At 44.1% G+C, this 19,436-nt stretch overlaps 1 protein-coding gene across 9 annotated transcripts in view; it reads right to left on the bottom strand.

Annotated features, from left to right (window-relative positions):
• The window catches only part of PLEKHA6 (pleckstrin homology domain containing A6), a 778,700-nt gene that overhangs the window by 41,452 nt on the left and 717,812 nt on the right, over positions 1 to 19,436 (bottom strand). For 6 of the 9 annotated variants that reach the window (XM_086923462.1, XM_086923467.1, XM_086923466.1 and 3 more), the window contains 7 exons: positions 16,830 to 16,910; positions 15,561 to 15,629; positions 14,077 to 14,157; positions 13,485 to 13,634; positions 12,609 to 12,704; positions 11,486 to 11,597; positions 7,383 to 7,522 (listed from right to left, as the gene is read on the bottom strand). In XM_086923462.1, the coding sequence (XP_086779588.1) occupies positions 7,383 to 7,522; positions 11,486 to 11,597; positions 12,609 to 12,704; positions 13,485 to 13,634; positions 14,077 to 14,157; positions 15,561 to 15,629; positions 16,830 to 16,910 (729 nt within the window). The remainder of the gene's footprint in view (positions 1 to 7,382; positions 7,523 to 11,485; positions 11,598 to 12,608; positions 12,705 to 13,484; positions 13,635 to 14,076; positions 14,158 to 15,560; positions 15,630 to 16,829; positions 16,911 to 19,436) is intronic. The other 3 variants (XM_086923463.1, XM_086923464.1, XM_086923470.1) reach the window with 1 other exon arrangement.

The following is a 19,436-nucleotide window of genomic DNA, read 5'->3' as shown; positions in this document are numbered from 1 at the left end:
CCAGTGAAGACAGCTCCTTGCTGAGTTCGCCCTCTTGGAGGCCGAGAGGGCAGCAGAAAGTGCTCCCGGTGGCTAGGGCTGGCTTCCAGGAGGGACAGGAAACCAAGATCAATTGAATTGGTCCACAGGGGCCGAGATAGGCCCCCCAGAAGGTAGGCGACCATCTACTTTTGTTACCGGACCAACGTCGAAGCGTGTGGGGCTCCGCCGCGAGACTCCGCTGCCCCCAGAAGAAGTAAGTCAGGGCGCACCGTTGCGGCCCCGTGAAAATGCATACAGGACCGCATCCCCGCACCAGACAAAGTCAAACCAGGGAGCGCCGTCGCGCCCACCATGAGGACGTGTGCAAGTGGCCCAGGACCCCATCCCTAGGTCCTGACGATGAGGAAGTTGGGGAGTGCTGTCACACTCCCCGAAGCCACGCCTGGCCGACCACATTGCTTGTGTCTACCCACAGGAGTGGGCAGACCAGAATGAAGGTCCGGCTCCCACTGCAGCACACAAGGGTCCTGGCTAGGTGGGGAGCCGGTGAGAGCAGCCAGGGGTGGGCCCTCCGAGCTGCTCTCCAACGTACCTGCACGCAGGGTGCCGGGAGGGGACTGGGCTACCAAGGATGAGAGGAATGAAGCACGAGGTCACCAGTCCAGCAGCGCAGCTCTCCCCGGAGCAGCAGGAGAGCCACTGCTCAGATATGCCTGATTTAGAGGAAGCACACCATAATGCCCTGCAGTGCATGGTCATGCCTTAAAGAAAAACTGCTCGTTTTCGGCGTGTGGTGACCTCAGGGAGATGGGGTCACCACTATTGGGATGCAAAGGTGCAGGGGAACTGCAGAAGCAGCGCAGACTCCCCCAGCACAGAATAGAAAAGTCCCTCCTAAGTCTCTATGGACTGTAAAGAAATAACCCCTGAAGGATCTATCCATGTTTTAAAGCCTGCCTGATGCTGGAACTTTTGTTATACAGCGTGGGAGAACCTATTTCCTAAGGACAAGGATGAAGAATTTATGGAGGGTCACCTTCTAGGGACGGAAAGTGGTAAATACAGGAGTTGCATTTACGTAAAGTGGTCCTTTTGGGGTTAGAAGTCACATGCAATATGATATGTGATGTTCAAGGTGTATTGGAAATATGTTGCAGCCTCCTGGTTATAATTGCATGGCTGTGTGATTCTAAAAGAGATGCCTTTTAGGGGCTGTGATTGCCTTGCATTGTACATATTGCCAATACGATAATTAGCCCTCATTCCAAGTTATGCTTAGAAGTGTTTTTTTGCTACTGCATTAGTTGAATAGCCAGACTGTCAGCCAGTGGGATTTAAGTGTATATACTGTATGATCAGTATGAGGGTCTCTCAGTCAGGGTTATATGTCACTGGGACAGGTGTTCCCATTATAAATGCTTGTTAAAATAATGGGGTGGGCAGCCACTGGGGTGGTGCCAGTGGTAAGGGCCCTCACTCCATATTATGGTCAACCCGTGGCATTTGGGGCAAGATGATGTTCATGCATTTGAGTGGTGGTACCATACCCCCTCCTGTGGGAGGGTTGGGAATGTTTACTCAATCTCAAGAAGTAATTCCATCAGCTTATGTATATTTGTAAATTGAGGCACAGTATTGAGTAGTGTGTGCGTAATAAATGTACTCTTCCTTTTTATAAAGAAAAGTACAGACTGGACAATCAAATATTGAGGGTTATTTCTGCGTACCTGTAAATGGGGCTTCTAGCCCACACCACCTCCCTTGAGTAAGCTTTGGACTACTCTGCAATGCTACACTCGGAGAGTCAAGCTCTACAATGGGGTGTTTGGTTCCCAATGAAGGTCAAATGTAGACCCATTATTTGTACAGGCTTCACTACTAATACCTCGTTTTCCAACAATCCCCAATTGTTGCCATATTTAATTTACTTGTAAGGTTCTAGTAAAGTGGTACTGTCTGTACCTAGGGCCTGTAAATCAAATTCTACTAGTGGGCCTGCAGCACTGAATATGCCACCCACTTAAGTAGCGAGTTCACCAGGTCTCAGGCCTTCCACTGCACGGTCCGTGTGTGCAGTTTACATTGCCATGTCGACCTGGAAAAATAGACCTTTTGCCAGGATCAAACCTTCCATTTTCTATACATACAAGCCACCTCTAAGGTAGAACCTACACAACCCAGAGGGCAGGGTGCACTGTATTTTAAAAGCAGGACATGTATTTTTTAGTTTTACATGTCCTGGTAGTGAAAAACTCTCAATATAGTTTTTCACTAGTGGAAGGCCTATATCTCACATAGTATAACATTGGGATTAGCTAATTACAATTTATAAGAGTGATTCCAAAATGGTAAGATATAACTGTTTCAAATGTGGTGTCTCTGAAATCACAATTTGAAATCCAAACGGATGGGGAAGTCAGATTTTAAAATGCAATTCCAAAAATGCAACTTGTGGAAAAGTTGGCATTTTCTTACTTTAACCATTTGGGGCCTGCTGCCTATCTCTCATCATATGTCTGGGGTGGGTGACAGTTGGACTTTGTGTATTCTCCCTGCACAGTCAGACAAAATGGGAGCTTAGGTGTGACTTGATGGGCCATCCTGGCAGGTTGGGAGGGAGGAGCTGGACTCAGCCTCACTTATATCTGAATAGGCTGTGTCCTGTCCCCACACAAAGGGTTGCATAGCCCCCTGTAGCGAGTCTGGAACCACGACAGGAAAGGCAGGACCGTTGTGTACTTCAAAGACATGTCTTTGAAGTCTCCCCCACTTTAAAGGTTCAACTGGGTATAAGTACTGAGCCTGCAACACCACAACGTCAGTACACTTCTGGACCTGTGAAGACTCTGCTAGAAAGAAGGACTGCTGTGCTGCTGAAAGAATTTCCACTCTGCTGGCTTGCTGTTTTGTGGAACTCCTGATTTGCTGTGTCAACCTACAACTTGCTGCTCTCCTGCCTGGGTGAGCGGACTGGACCTGAATCATGTCAAGCCAGAGTGACTCCAAGAGCTCTGGGTCTCATATGAAGTCTCAAGGACATAAAAGACTTCCAACCAAAACTACTTCTGCACCTAGGCTTTGCCATCTGTGAGGCTACTTTGCCCAGTGGTGCCACCCCAGTCCTAGGACCCTTAGAAGAGGGCCTAAAGTGCTTCTCCAGTGTAACCTACGCATCCTCTGCTGAGTGACGCACGCCAAGCAGTACTGATGCATCTCCTTGGCTTAGCAGCGCATCTTCGAGCAGAACCAATGCATTGCTGCTGTTGCAGGATTGGACCTGTTCCAAAAGACTCCCGTTGACGCTGCACCCCTCGTTTTGGGACCGGTGCTTCGCCCTCAGAACCACCACTGAGCGATGCTTTTCCTGGCGCAAACTCCTTGCATACCTTGCAGTCTCGATGACGAACCTCCGCATTGCAACTTCCCCGCTCATTGGAACAGACGACGCATAGTCTCCACTGCTCGCCGCATCCTCGACATCAGTCTTTGCATCGCAATCCCAGTCTACAGGATCCTCAACGGCTATGCAACAAGACCTCGCATCGCACCCCCGTCACATCTCGAAACCGACGCATTGCCTCTGCAGCGCAAAGTATCTTCAAAACAGGTACACGCACATGCTCTGCATCCAGGATTTAGGGTATTTTGGTTCAGCAAGCCTAACTGGGTCCCTGTAGCTGACCCGCATTCCATCAAGGTTGGCATGAACTTTTGACTTCGTCCAGGTCGGGCACAACCAGATTTCCCCAATATCACTTTTTTGCTTCTAGGTGCAATTTTGAACTATAAATTTTAAAATTAATTAGGTCATCTTCTACTAATTTAATTGTTAACGTTTTGGTCTAGTTTTATTTATTCGATTAAGCTCTATTTGTCTAACCTGAAGTGGAATCTTTTTGTGTGGTGTTTTCACTGATTTACTGTTTGAAGTGTTGCACAAAATACATTACACATTGCCTCTAAGTTACATCCTGACTGCTCTGTGCCAAGGTGTCAGACGGTTAGCACAGGAAAATGTAGGGTTTGCAAATGCCTTACCCTTGACTAGGATTGTGGTTATTGCTTGGCCACGGCTTATACCCCAGTCATCCAGTAACCCAATTTCAAATAAATAAGAAATATGCAGAGGTTTTTTTTCTAAAAGTTATTGATGCTCTCATATCAACACTGCTGATAAATTTACAAAACGAATAACTTGTGGTTTATCCAAAAGATTGTTCAAAGTTTAAAGCTTCACCTGGATTTCTTGAACTCAGGCAGTTTACAGTCCTAGTACACCTCATACTAGTGTTAGCCCAGAATACCCTTGTGGTGCATCCTATCCTTAACCAAATACAGCTCAAGCACATCCACCACAACCTGCCACAAACTGTCCTTAGCCATAACATTCTTCGTATTTGATATCACCCAAAATATTCAACCAACGGCACAAGCAACACCCAGCATTTCCCACTCAAGCATAACCCAGCCAAGGAACATCCTACTCCAAACACCCTTAATCCACTGAACACTACTGAGTAGACCTAAAAAACCTGAGACACTGACTGCTCATAAACCTGCACAACACACAAACTTCCATCCCCACACTCAGTATTGGCAATAAATACTAAGCATCACGGCAGGAAGGAGGAAGATGGAAAATCAAACTGACAGATTATAAATCTGGTGGTCATTTTTGTTGTGCTGCAAGTAAAACGTATGTTTGACTTTGGTTTGGGGATAAAAAGTAGCCAGCTTTATTTTTTAGGGTTTAGCGGCGTTCCGTTACTGTTTTTATAGTACCAGGGTTCAGCCACAAGACTACTCAAGATGCAAGCCTGTGCTTCTACAAAAGACATGTGCTTCCACAATGATGTGGAAATGTTAGGACATTAAACAAACAGAGATACACATCTGTAGCACAGATTAATTAAGCACTATGGGCCAGATGTAGGTCGCCCAATACCGGTCGGTAACGACCGAAATCACTGAATTTCGGCTGTTACTGACCGGTATTGGGAATTTGTAATGTAGGTGGTCCAAAAATACCGATTTGGTAAATACGAATCGGTAATTACAGAATCGGATACCGAATCGGTAGATGATATGTAGTAAGCACATCTAAGAGTGCTCATGTGTATTAAGGATTCCGTATTTACCACCAACTAATAGTTGGTGGTAAATATTGAAAACCTTAAAAAAAGCAATTTTGTGCTTTTTACAACTGTGCCATGTGGCAGACATACAGGGCATGTATGTGTGCCACATGTGCACCCATGCACTATACAGGGGTGCAACAGGGTGTCAATGTGACACCCTGCCACCCTTGTAAGTCTATCCCCTAATACCGATTCGGTATTTACCCATTCGGTAATTCTCAACCATTCCTATGGGCCTAAAGGCCCATAGGAATGAATGGGGAATACTGAATCGGTATTTACCGAATTTTACCGATTCAGTTAAATTTACAGAATCGTTAGCTACATATCATTTACCGATTCTAAAATACCGAATCAGTAAAATTCTGCATTTTAGAATCGGTAATGATATTTACCTACATCTGGCCCTATGTGTGGTGTGTGCAAAGCATCGGATGGGCTTGGTGGTGTGTGTCCAAAAGATGTGATATGTGCTTCGTGTTACGGTGTGCTGCTGCTAGGTGTGCTGCTCAATGGCCACATTGGACTTAGTGGGCCTGATTCACAAAAACAGCCCTGAATGTACGCTCAGAGTTACTGCTATGCACTTACAGGTTTATTACTTTTCCCTATTGTCAAAACTGTTCTGATGTATGGCAGGAATCCTGCACCCGTGACAGTTTCCAATCGAACACCTGAAAAAGTCATATGACTTCCAGGTCCACTTCAGTTGGTCATGGCACGGGTGTTTTTTTCCTCCATGAGAAAATATTTTTCCAAAAGAAAAACGTAAAACTATATCCCTGTATGAAGTTAAGGATGCACTTATCCCTACACCCACCCTGCTGGAAATTTCCAACCATTTCCAGAGTGATAAAGGGACAGAGGGAACATTTTCAACTTTAACAAACTGAGCAGTTTGCAGTTTTTTTACAAACTTTTACGTCGTACTAAACCTTGAACTGCCCTCTCCTCCCCACTTGCATTGAAAATAAAGTGCTGTGAGTTATATTATGCTGGGGAAAATGGCTTTGTAACTGCTAGGTCACATCTTGCATTCACTCATAAAACTATATTACGAGCGCAAAATAATTCGTGAATTTGGCCCATTGTGTCTAACTTCATAGGAATTGGTCTATTAAATTACAATCTTGTGACTAAGTGGAGCAGAAAGGGCAATTAGCTCCTATGTACCAAGAGCTCAATGGTGTAGCACTGACCTAAACATCCCTGTATGGAGCACCAGTGCTCGATTTCATGGCTGATATTAGGTGCGTCATACCCCTAGTCACTCGCTCTGCTAAGTCAGGGCCTTATAAAGTAAGCAGTTTAATTGTATAAAATAGATTTGTTTATGGTATTACTAGGAAAAACAAGAAAGTGGAGACACCCTATCCTCCAGAAACAACAAAATGCAGTTTTACGACAGACGACTGAGGGGCTATCCGGCAACAACCCAATGGGTGCCACCGGATTCATATCAATCACCCTGCTATATTTAATATTGGAGTGCCTTACAGCACTTTTGTGTTCAAGGTAAGCACATTTACATTGTAGCAACATCCCTGTTAAAAAGATGTAGGTACTAGTCACTTTCCATACCTGGGACCACCCAAAGTGACACCACCTATGTGACCTATAACTAGATATGACTGTCGTGACTGTAAAACCACTCGGTTGACAATAATGGCCTCACAAAACACAGGACACTGCAGCAGCCTGTCCCTAGGGAGCAGGAACCCCACAACTGATAGAGCAGCACAGGACGCTGGTGTAGTGCGTCCATGGGGAGCTAAAGCACCATCTACCTGGGGAGCTGGGGCCGCCTAGTTTGCTGGAGTAGCTTTTCCCCATGAATTCAGTGACAAATGCTTCAGCAAATGTAAAAGACAAACAAAATTCTCAACCCATTTTTGGCTGAAATGAACCCGTCCTCATCGTAAACAAAATGTTAAAATGAACACCTCAGTGAAAAAACAAAATTAAGATGCATCTGTAGGAGCAAATTCACTTACCCCAGAACGCCCCGTTAGCAGGTAATCCAGTGGTTATTGGGATTAACACCTCTCCAAAAGTGCTTCAACGCCTCATGAGAGGTTGTAAGTACAACATACATCCAATGGCTTTATGGCTCTTAAGCGTTATACAAACGGCAATATAACACAATACAAACCCATTTTGTACATACATTTGGAGCCAACTCTACTCTTGTTACCATATACTAGAGTCTTGATGCCACTTAGTAAGCAAAAGTTTACTCCTCTGTTGCGTAACCAGACTCACCTCGTTGGCCATCTGCTTGGTGGGTGACCCCTGGGACCCAGAAATGAGGGAAAAAGGGCTCAAGGGGCTGGTGAGGCTCGCAGAGCTCAAAGGGCTGGCAGGACTGTTCGAACTGTAGGTACCCGAAGGGGCACATGGCACTATTAGACAAGAAGACAAAGAACCTAATTAGAAAACCAAATTAAAAATGCACCATATTTTGCATTATAATAGAAGTATCAACAATAGAAGGAATTAAAGACCCCCTACACAGTAAGATATTCATACACATTTAAAATATGTAATATGATAAAATGATTCGAAACTGCTTATTGGGGTCCCCCGGCAGTCAGTGGAACCAGCGGCGTATCCTAAGGGTGCAGGGGTTAATACTGGTGTCACAGGACCGCCAATAGTATTACTCTCGGATTTGAGAACCATAATATTCATTTAAATGTCTTACACTGAGCGCCTATGCCATAAATTATATGGGGAATTCAGTTGCTCCCATTATTCTAGTTTGACCTTTTATCCTATGTGAGTAGTAAATTTGTCAGCCAACACTTGCTCTAGGAGAAGGGTTAACAAACTCAGATACAACATGATCAAGGCAATAAATCGTAATAACTTGAACTGAGAGTTATTACCAATGTTTTCCTGTAGAGCAGTGTTATGATGATTGCCAACATCTTTAGGACAAGAGAGTTTACTACAAGGCATGTAACCAGATCTCAGTCAGTGGTGTAATGCAAAACTGCAATGCATCCAGTAGTATATGATCTGTTTGCTCATTCCCCTAATGTTTCTAGCTCTGGGTGCAAAGGTGGACAGCTTAGTGGGTTTGAGACCCTACTGCTGGGTTGCCAGCACAGGGCCAACACCCAATTAGACTTGGGGTGCTTCCAAAGTCAAAGATTGGGGTTGGGGTGCCAAGGCCAGATTCTAGAGTTTAATTATTTGGTTAAGGGGAGATTCTAGTGTTTTTCTTGCAGGCAGGAAACAGTTCAGAATGAGGCATGTCTCACAAGCATTCAAATGTGTTCATTAAGAGAGAGAAACTGCTTGGGGAAGGATGGGGTGTGACTGGGGAGAGAATTGCGAGAGCACACACTTTGGCCATCCCTAAAGGGAATGAAAATGTAGGAGCCTTTATCATAAAATGGCCAGGCGGGCTTAACGTTGCTCTGGATGTGAGGGTGCCCAAGGGGCTAGCAGGCTCGGCAATCTACTGGACTCGAAAGCTTGCCCCGTTCCAACTGGGAGCAGTGGTTTAGGGTGCAACCATGACGCTAAAAAACGATTTCTCTGGTAGCGAAATATATGGAAATTCATCCTATAATTTCTATGTAGCAGGGAAGTATTTGACACTAATGTTATTGTTATGTATCAGAGTATTGACATGCAACAAATTAGAAAAACGAAAATAAACTTTTTTTTTTTAAAGTGTGCAAACTCCCTCGGAAGTCTGATGAAGTACAAGTCCATGATGCGAGAAAGTTCGTATTTATGCTACCCTCATTGGGCATGGATTCCAGCTAGTTAGCGATTACAAAGCATTGCTCTACTTGAAGTTTAGTATCTTCCTTCAATCGTGAGGGAGGATAGTGTTGGACTTATCTGTTTTTGCAGATTTCGCATGGTAGGATTCATAGGCCAATCCAGCAGAACTGGTCAAGGTGGTTTATATGTTAGGAGTCAAACTGGTCCTGCCACAGAGCCTCAGTTTCCAGGTGAAAGCCATAAGCACAGGCAGAAGGGGCTGAGTGGTATTCACTATTTTCAGAAGAAACCAATTTCAGCAATACATGGGAAGGAGATCCTCATCCCTGTCCCATCCACTAGCTAACTTCAGTCATGGGGCTGCAAGCCCAAAGCAAAGGACAATCTGCCTATCCCATCCATCAGCGTCTTATGTAGTTGTGCACACAGTGTCCTAAAGGATACCCACCACCTTTCATAGAGTGCAGAGATCTACTACAAAAGAAGAACAAACAACCCATATCAAAAGGTGGGTCCTGCAGTTATAGGGGAATGGATGGACGGGAGAGCTGATAGGGAGTCTCCTCACAGGTGTAAACATTAAAATGACTGTACCCTGAACATTGACTCCTTGTTCCCATAACTACCACAAGTAACCTCAAAGTCTGGTAAGAGGTGGCAGTGATCTCCCTCATAATGGTTGTGGTACACCTTGGCTGCATCCTGATCCCACAAACAGATCGTTCAGTTAGCACCTCTTATAGAAATGAAAATAATTCTGAGAAAGATAGGGCAAGGCGATACAGCTTTTCCAACCCATTCAGAGGGCTTTCATCCCAACAGCGAGATGTTTGAGGGGACCCTGTCGTTTTATTCACCAAACACTTGGACTAGAGATTCAAGATCCAAACCATCCTACCCTACCAGGCACAGCAGGGTTTAAAAAAACCACAGATTGCTGAGAAACCACAGGCTGCTCCAAGAAAATGGGTCTTGGTTGAAGTTAGAAACAAAGGTTGAGGCAGCCTCCAACTCTAAAGCAATCGCATAGAACAGATTAGCATTATATAAAATCAAAATTTGAAACATTTTGAAAATATTTAATGTTTTTGTACAGTTTGCTTACTTAAGAAGCAGAAACGAGTTTTAAGACTAAGCATGTCTACTATGAGAACACTGTGCATCCACTTGTTCGAACGCTTGTTCAATGCTGCAATCCGGCAATTGGGTTCATCAAGTGGAAATTCATTTTGTCTGGCTACGTAAACGTATCTGTGCTTTAAGTACCTCATTGAAAGTTACAGTCATTTCTACTTATAACTCAAAATGCCACTTGTTTTACATTTCGCTCCAAAACCCATCTTACCCCTGAAAATGATTCTACTCTCGGCAGCATGGTTAGTCTATGGGACCAAAAGAAATTACCACATTATCCTTATGCGGATCACCCTATAATGGTTATCAATTGAACAAGGGCTATCTACAAGACTGCCTGCATCACCCATAAAGCCCGCACACCTCCACTCACCGTTACCTGGAGGACAAACTCAAGCTATCAGGTGGCTCCAGAACATTGCGAAATGCCGAAGCAATGATTCTTGAACCCCCATCCATTAAAAGAGAACAACTGAGCACAGTCCTTCCAGGAAGCACAACCAGATTCTGGAATTCACTACCTCCAAATCTTCTCACTACTCGTTTGCTAACAACTTTTAAAAGTGACCTGAAAGCCATTCTCTTTCAACTGTACTTTAGCTAAAACACTGCAAGCAACTCTTGGCACAGATCCACTACAATACCTCCACCTTTTTACCGCTGTATACTATCTCAACCTTTTTCAGCCACATGTACCTTTGTACTGTCAATATACTACCGCAACCTTTTTACGGATTTTCTACATTCTGTTTTATGTAATAATTTATTTTGGTACAATTAAAATCCTTTCTAATTATATATAGTTGTGTTGTCTATCTGACACCATCCATTAATTAAATATTTCCCTTGTAACGCGCTCTAGCACCTTAGGGTAACGTCCACCCTACATAAATATGTATAAATAAATAAATAAGAGCCCTGTTGTTATAGAGTCTGTGTCTACACCGTGATATTGCCAGCCCTACAGGTTCAGCAGATTCAGTGCAGAGCTTAGGAAAGAATTGCGCCCAATGTCTATACAGCTGAAGCGAAGGAAAGTGGAACTCATTGCCGTACTAAGGTTAGTGCATGCTGCAGTACAACCAGCAGTACACATGATGTTTTGATAAAAAAATAGAATTGACAAGATTAGAATCCATACTGCTGAGGGGCACCGAACAATGCCACCTACGCCTGGCTACATAGAAAGGAGGCACACACTATATTTCTGAAGGCCAGAGCAGCATGTGCATACCTAACCAACCCGAGGTACAGAGTCTACCACTGCCCTGGTTTTTGTACATACAGATGCTCGGATTCATTCACAAGGACCAGGATGTGGACAGAGCACATTTATAGACCCTCACTGAGTCCTCCGGGACACCATGATGTACATTGCATTTACTGTCCATACTTAAACCAGAATGTTCCTTGACTATCTGAACAGGGAAGCCCAGTTCTGGCTCTCAGCCACACTGGACAGGTGATGTTGTTGGAATAAGCACACATACCCCTGTGCTTGGCTGTGTCTGTTCCACGTGAAGGGTTGTTTTTCCGGAGCCCCTCCATCACATCTTGGATCCGCCAGATTTCCTTCTGGATCTGCCCATTCAAGACTTCATTCTAATTGGGAAGGAGAAAAACGATCAACACAGAATATGGAAAAATGTGAGAGGGAGGTGTGGAAGCAACCAACTGCAAATTAAGACAATGACACACTGACTAGAGCAATGACCAGCATTCACCCGGGGGAAAAGCTACAACAATCATCAGTATTCCTCAGTGTAGAACTAAAACAATGACCACCACTCACCAAAAGATAGAGATAAGAATGACCAGCACCGACCCGAGGCACAAGTAAGGGCCTGATTTAGAGTTTGGAGGCAGATTCAAGTTCATCATGGCACTGGAGTAAATTACTCCACTGCTCTGATGGACTTCCCGTCTCCCAAATAGAAAGAGGTTGTCCGCCACCCCCCTCCAAACATCTCTAAACTTTGTCAGGACCCACCGTCCCAGCGGTTCCTGTCAAAGTTCTAAGAGTTTCACAGATGGTTCTGTCAAACATGGCGGATGGCCGTCAAACTTAAACGTTTAACTTTTTTCAAAAGCAAATTGGGAGTTTGTTTTTTAAAGAAAGTAAAGTGAGGTTTTTTCTGTGGTGTGTAGGGCATTTTTTTTTAACGGTCCAGCAGCACCTGGTTTTATCTGGTGGTGGTGGAAAGATGATCAAAAAAAAGCTCCCACCTGACTGCCAACTCAAAATTGGGCAAACGGTTGGAAAACTAACTTCTGACATCGGAGGAGTATCTCGGTGACAGAGCTAGAGTAGGCTCAGCCATCGACATATTGTCGGTCCACTCACCCCTACATCGGGCAGGTGGGTGGACTGAGTCTGGTGGATAGGGTACTCTGTTGCAGTTGCGATAGAGTGCCATCTTGGACTACCTTTAAATCAGTCCCTAAATCAATGATCAGCTCTCACCCTTGGAGTGGAGAGCTAAGGTAACAAACCATGAGGCAGAGCTAAAACACTGACGATCACCCACCCAGGAAGACGAGAATTATTGGAGATTAGCTACAACCACGACCAGTACCCATCCCTGCAAGCCACCGGATCAAGCAGCAACTTACCTGGATGTCTAAGTTCAGTTGCTCCCAGAGATCGTCATGCAGGGTGCAGACCTCATTCTCCAGGGTCTCGTACTCCAGGGTGCTTTTCGATAATGCCTGCAAGAGAGGGACAGTTAATTTTCTCTTCTGTTCTTTACCACTCGAGCAAACAAAAAAGACCACAATTATGAGTTCTATATTTGTGCATTGTTTCAGTCTCTTTAATGCCACTATGGAATACCTTTACCGGCAGATGTTACCAACTCAGTCAAAGACCTGAGAGTGGAGTGCGCAAAGACTTTCAGTTGAAAGTATGTGCGCTAAAAGCGCGGCTCGTGTGTGAAGACTGCAGAGTGTGTGTGTGAGGACTGCTGGCCAGGGGAGTAAGCGTTTGAAAGATATGGGAAAGAAAATTTAGAAGTTGCCATTCAGTGGAGTGAATGCACAAAGGAACAAAATCACAGCTAATAGGTGAAACCCACTAGTTCACATCTTATAGAAAAGAAGCAAAATCCTTATGGTTGTACACAAAAAAGTCTCCTTTTTAAATATAATCTTTACTACAGGGAAAAGAGCAAAACTGAAGTATTGTCTCATCCTGGGCTCTCCTGCCCTGTTCATTTAATGAGGACCCTCCGCCATCCTCCTGGTTCCCTGTTGAGGTTGCTGACAGAGTCGACCCAGGCACTGTGCCAGCATGATAAGGGCCCCATCAGTGTTCCTTTTTCACTTTGCCGGAATGAGTACTCTTACAAGGCATCCACTGGTTCACTTCCATCAAGTGGAGGGCACACTTCACCCTAGTGGTCTCTCCTACAAAGTCCATCTTGGGGTTCTCTCCCGTACAGTGTGTGCACCACCCTGCCACAGTTAGACTCTTACGCAGGGCGGCCTTACCGTTGTCGCCTGGGACAGCTCCACCCGAATGTTGATCAGCTGGTTCTGCAGTGACTCTTTCTTGTGCAGGAACTTCTCAGGGTAAGCTGGTTGACTTCCAAACATCTCCAGCTCCTGATGAGTGGCCATTAAAGCACTTTCTAAGCTCTCCTGGTAAGGTAGAAAAGATTATCATTAATTATTAGAGTGGAAGATGGCCCAATGGGCAGAAGAGAAACTGAAGTACTAGACTTTCCAGCACAAGGTGCAGTGGACGCTCTGAAGACCACTGATTTAAAAAAAAAAAAGGATATTTGGCTGATAGAGCTGAACTACAAGTAAACATGTGCCAGGGCTATCTTTGAAAGGACAGGTAGGTGAGCGAGATATAGCTTGGTGTCAGGCAACACCAGAGATGGTATTTCCTCTCGCAGACTTTCCTGCCTATGAAAGATGAGCCTGACATGTGTTTGACTCTAATCTGGCTTTACCGCCTTCTAGAGGCAATCCTAACGGCAACTGCATGCAAAAAGCTACACCCCAGGTACATTTGTCTCCCACTTTTTGAACACCACGCAGTGCGTCAATGCTTGCAAAGCAATCACATGTTTACCTTCTCAGCGCGGAGTTGCTGGACCAGCCTATCTTGCTCCCGTACCACTTTGTGCTGCTCACAGAGCTTTCCCAGCAATTTCTGTTCAAACAAACAAAGCATTAAGCAAAGGAAACCTTTGATTTTTGAACATTATGAAACCGAAGTGGCAGCCATACATGAGAACGCTTCAGAGCATGGTATTCTTGAAATGCAAAAGACCACACAGTTGGTAGAGAGCGTGCACCTCCCTAGTGACCTATTGATTTCATTATGAACTGATGCGAAAAAAGTGCTTTCATAGGGTTGGAGAAAGCCTTGTTGTAAGATATCAAGCTGTCCTGTTGCATAGGTCATCTAAACCCATATTTTTCCTTACCTTTTGGTACCTGTAGTTTTAGCTTTGGGATGGAAAATGCAAAACCAAGTATTGGAATAAGAATGCTTTCTTTGCTGATAACATGTATGTGGTTAGGTAGAACATCTGACTGTTGAGCAAGTGTTGCAATATGCCTGGCTCATCCTAGGAAAATGTCATCCATGTGGAACTATGTCTTAGAGGCTCAGAGTTCCACCAGTTAACACAAAATGGCCCACAAGCTAGCAACAGTTGTCTCGCGTGTGGTGAGTCGTGGACTATGCTCTGCAGATGAATGGCAGAGGTGAATGCCCAAGATTTTACTATGGAGTGTGCAGATGGGAATCACAATGCACGCCTTGGTTCAGCTTTCTGCACGAAATGTGTGCCTTCCATATTCATAAGGGAAGATCTACATACGCCTGAAATGGACAACTTAAAATCTTTGCTGGACAAGACCAGGCAACAAAACAAGTCCTTTAAAGGGTTGCTGATTTCTGAATGCTTAACGGAGTCAGAACACTGCTAGCATGCTCTCATTTCTATCCACTTTGATGCACGGCACAAAGGTAGCTCAGTGGATGAAATATAAGGAACACGAATGAGTGTCAGGTGTTTTCAGTGTTGGAGAGATGTTTTATGCAGAAATATATAAAAAAGATGCTCAGTGCCTATACTGTAAGCAGAATATGTTATCATAGTCTCTCAAAAAGGTACATAAATATGTTAACAGTAGTTCTAATTCATTTGGAATTCAATGATACTTAGATGCTTTAATTTAATGTTATCTGTTAATGTGACACCAGGGTGTAAAAGTGCTAGCACCCGTGAATAAGACTGTTTTATTCTTTTTTACTTTTCTACTAGCTTTTACATTTTTTAACCTTTACAATGGAGATTTCTTACTAACCTAACTCATTCTGTGTAGATGTTGGCCTTGGACACATTGTTCTTTTCTTAGGCTCATGGTCACTCCACCCGCCAGACATCCAAATGAACACAAGGTGAGCAGAAAGGACCCACTGGTCAAGTATAGTCTGGGCACACACTTTTTGTTAATCTTGCAAACCCTCAGGAGCATACCCTACACTGGCAGACAGCATCCAACAGAAAAGATTGCGTGGGCATGCAGTGAAAGTACACTTACATCAGTCTCGTCCCCATTCCTCTTGTAGGCCTGCAGAGCTTCTCGGTATGGATCTGGATATGGAGAAACCTAGAAATGAAGAAGCACACAATACTGAGCCATGTTATGAATGTTGAGGAGGCTGGCTCGACCCCAGCTCCAACTCCAGCAGCAGCTGTTCTAGGTACTATGGTGGGGTTGAACTCTAGTGCTACTCATTATATTACAGGACTCACACAGACACACCATCAAAAGACTGTCCTCTAGCTGAATGCCCATGGAAAATTAACATGAGATGAGGTAGATCATGGAAATGTTACAAAATATTAAGAGAGCTGATGGACAGGTTATTAAAATGATTGGGGTTATTGAAACAGCCAAATTCAACAAAGGATTTTCTTTTTAACAATTCATGGTTCTGCATAAATGCTAATTATGCATCAGCATACGCTAACCAGTTTCATTGTATTTTATCTTGCTCATTTCCAAAATGCATTCAACCGTAAGACTATAAACTACAAGATATGTTTGATTCAAGCTCAACCAACATCTGTGGACGGCATGTGGGTCGGAACACTATTTCTACTCTACACATATGCTACGGCATTCACAGAGGATTGGGTGGTTTATCTGTTAACTGTGGAACTTACAGACAGGCCAAAAACCTTTCAAGAATGAAACTTCTTGGGTAGGATGAGTTTGATGTAGCAGAATCAGGAAAGTGACAGTGGCATATCCTACTGATCCTTTAGAGACGCTTGGATGTCAGGAAGTCCCCCCGATGGGCCAATCTGCATCCAAGCACATAGACACAGATACAAATATCTCCGCTCTCGAAGAGGAGCAGAAACAAGGGCCACAAATACATGAAATGTGCTTTGTTTAGTTATAACTTTTAATGTATCTGACCCGATGGGAAAAGGTTTCAGGTCTATAGAAAGAGCCATTTAGGTTTACCCAGTGACTCCATCACAGATAGGAATATTTTGTAATGCATTGAGTCTTTTTACTCATAGGGTATTACATAGAAATGACATGTTTAGCACGGATTACACACATTTATGTAGAATGTTATCAATGAATTCTTCAACTGATGAACATACAATGAGATGCTGCTGAGCTTATGGCTCAAAGAGATAGTTGACAAATAGACGTTTGTCCTATATGGCAGGTGCTGGATGAAGGCACAGTTGGAGTAGGCAGAGGGAGAGTGGATGCTAATGGTTTTTGACATGCATAAGCAACTAGGACGGGATATAGCATGGCCAAGACCTGTTGGCCACCGCTTACTTGCATGAAGAGCTGAGCCCTAGGGGATGAGTTTTCCACCATTCTGTTGACCATACTGATCAGGGTTTCACTCTCATTCATCTGTGACAAACAAAGGAAGAAATTCAGCCAGTGAAGAGAGAGCATGCAAGAGTGTGTACCAGGTTGTACCAAAGGGACAGGGATCTAGAGGTGATAACAAGAGGACATGGCGGACCATACCAGAAAACAACTTGACTGATTCCAGGAAAAAAAGCTCAAATACATTTCTAGAGCTTATCTACACAAATCTTTGGCCCTGAATCTTGCAGCAAAGAGCATCTTAAACAAAGCATTCCCAAGGAGTGTTCAGTCACAGTTCTGTATGCACATGCCATTCTTGGAATTCAAGGTACCTTTTAAACAACATGCAACTTTACAACAACCACAGTCAAAATGAATAATGAACGAAGGTAAAATCAAGAGATATTTATGAGCAGCAGCTCTGAAGAGCCCAGCCAACAAGACAGCGAGGTATCAAAAATTCTCCCGATTGCGCCACGTGCCATTCTTCCTCGGATTGATTACATTAACGAGTGAGGAAAAACATTATCATCCAGAAATCTTTATGAAACAAGTAAACTTATGACCAGGGTTAATAAGTCAAAGCTGCGATCGGCTGGTGAGCTGCCCAAAAGAAGAACCATTATCCATGAGAGACTGGGGTGCGAACTCTAGACAAGGACCCCTGATTGACAATGAAAACCATTTGCCCATGCATCTTCTCAAAGATTACTATCTAGAAGTACTGGAGGACATCAGGCCGCAGAAAGGTTTAAAACATGCTCAGCGATGCACCACGGCCTGTTCTCTTCACTCCTCCAATCAGGCTTCCCTTTTCGTGAATGAAATACGTTTTTTTAACTTTCTGGTGGTGCTCCATTCTTCCAATTTCTTCCCTTAATCTAAGTGATCCACAGTCTATCCCCATCCCCTCCCCATCCAGGTGTCTTGTATCTGTCATCAAACCAACATCCTATTTTGATGGGGTATCCCATTTATCTAATAAAACATCTTCCATAATGAGTGTATGACTCCCCAACATAAAAAAAGTAATTTGTCTGTATCTACAGTCCAAGGAAGCCAGGAGATGAAAGTGGTTACTGCAACTATCTACCACTGTGCAAAGCAGATTTCCATTGTAGGTAGATTTCAAAAAGCAAGGTGTGCGATTCATTTTCGGTTGAAGCAGAACCTACACTAGAAACAGTAATAGTGCAGAGAATTCAAGTTTGGAGTTGAATTATCTCTCACAATAGTTGTGAAACTTGGATAGTATGAGCTTCAGATGCTGCGAGTATTCCTGTTATTTAATGGTTTGGTAGTTGTGGATGAGTACCATGTACATATCTGCTAATCCCTGTAAGGGAACAGGCTTTTTGCAAGTTTAGCCTCACCCTTTGGCCCTATTTTGACCACTAGGTACTGGTGTAATGGATCTGAAATGTCCTGAGCCCTGCTAAAAAAGGGCATGTGTGCTGGCCCTTCAAGTGGTGAAGCTTAAATTGGCATGTTCCAAATTGGCATAGCTTACCTTACTTGTAAGTCCCTAGCATATGGTACCAGGGGTACCTAGGGCATATAAGTTGAGGTGTCTCTATTTTGCTGCAGCACTAGTTGTGCCGCCACGAGTACGACAAGCTAAAACATGGCTCCCAGTCTGCCACTGTAGACTGGACGGGCAGTTAAAAACTGCTAACACGAGTTTGCCATTTGAAGTAATGGCAGAGGCCAAGCTTCTCATTTTAATATATGTAAGTCACCCCTAAGATAGGCGGCCAATGAAGCCCTAAGGGAGGGTGCTGTATGTTAAAAATTGGAACATGTACTTTTAAATGTTCAAGCAGTAAAAACCCTAAATTGTCATTTTTACAGTGAAAAGGCTAGTAGCCCAATTGACAAGTACAGCGCTACCTGCTGACATCTCAGCCTGCATACTTCTGAATTGGAATACTAAAGTTAGCACTGTAGGTATCAAAATAATCAGTGCAAAAACTCCAATTTCATAGTGAAATAGAATCAAATGTCACTGGTGGGCAAAGCGTAACTTTGGGCAACTAAAGTGGCAACTGCTAAAGTCTTCAGTGTCCTTTTACTATTGTACATGGGGCCTGTCCTGCAGACAGCTTTATGCCCTCCTGGTTAAACGTACTAATAACTCCTATGACAGAAGAAAATAGGGGCCTGCCAAGGAGAGAGGCATTGCCTCCCTCCCGCAGGAAGCCACACAGGTGTTGGCCCAAAAGGCCTACTTCAAAGGGGAAGCCTCCTTTGAAGGGAAAATGGGAAACATTTGGGTGAGGGGCTGCTCTGTTGTTGAGGTAGAAAGGCTGGTACTAGGGACAGAGAAGGAGAGGTCAGTTGTCAAACGGGTTTTCCAGGAGGATGTAGCCCCCTTGGTATCCACACCTCTGGGTGCGGCTAGGGAGCTCTGGATGCCAAGAGAGGGTTTCTTCCATGTTGTAAGTGGGCCATGCTTAGATATCCAGATGTCACACTTTATAGCAAGTGGTCATCAGTAGGGAGGGAACCTGGAAGCCCATTGGTTACCCACTGCATCCCACCCTGAGGGCATTTTCTGGGCCTTAA

This window comes from Lissotriton vulgaris, chromosome 5, assembly GCF_964263255.1.
Source record: "Lissotriton vulgaris chromosome 5, aLisVul1.2, whole genome shotgun sequence".
Taxonomy (NCBI): Eukaryota; Metazoa; Chordata; class Amphibia; order Caudata; family Salamandridae; genus Lissotriton; species Lissotriton vulgaris.
The sequence above is the reverse complement of the archived record's forward strand: the minus strand, read 5'-3'. Positions and strand labels throughout refer to the sequence as shown.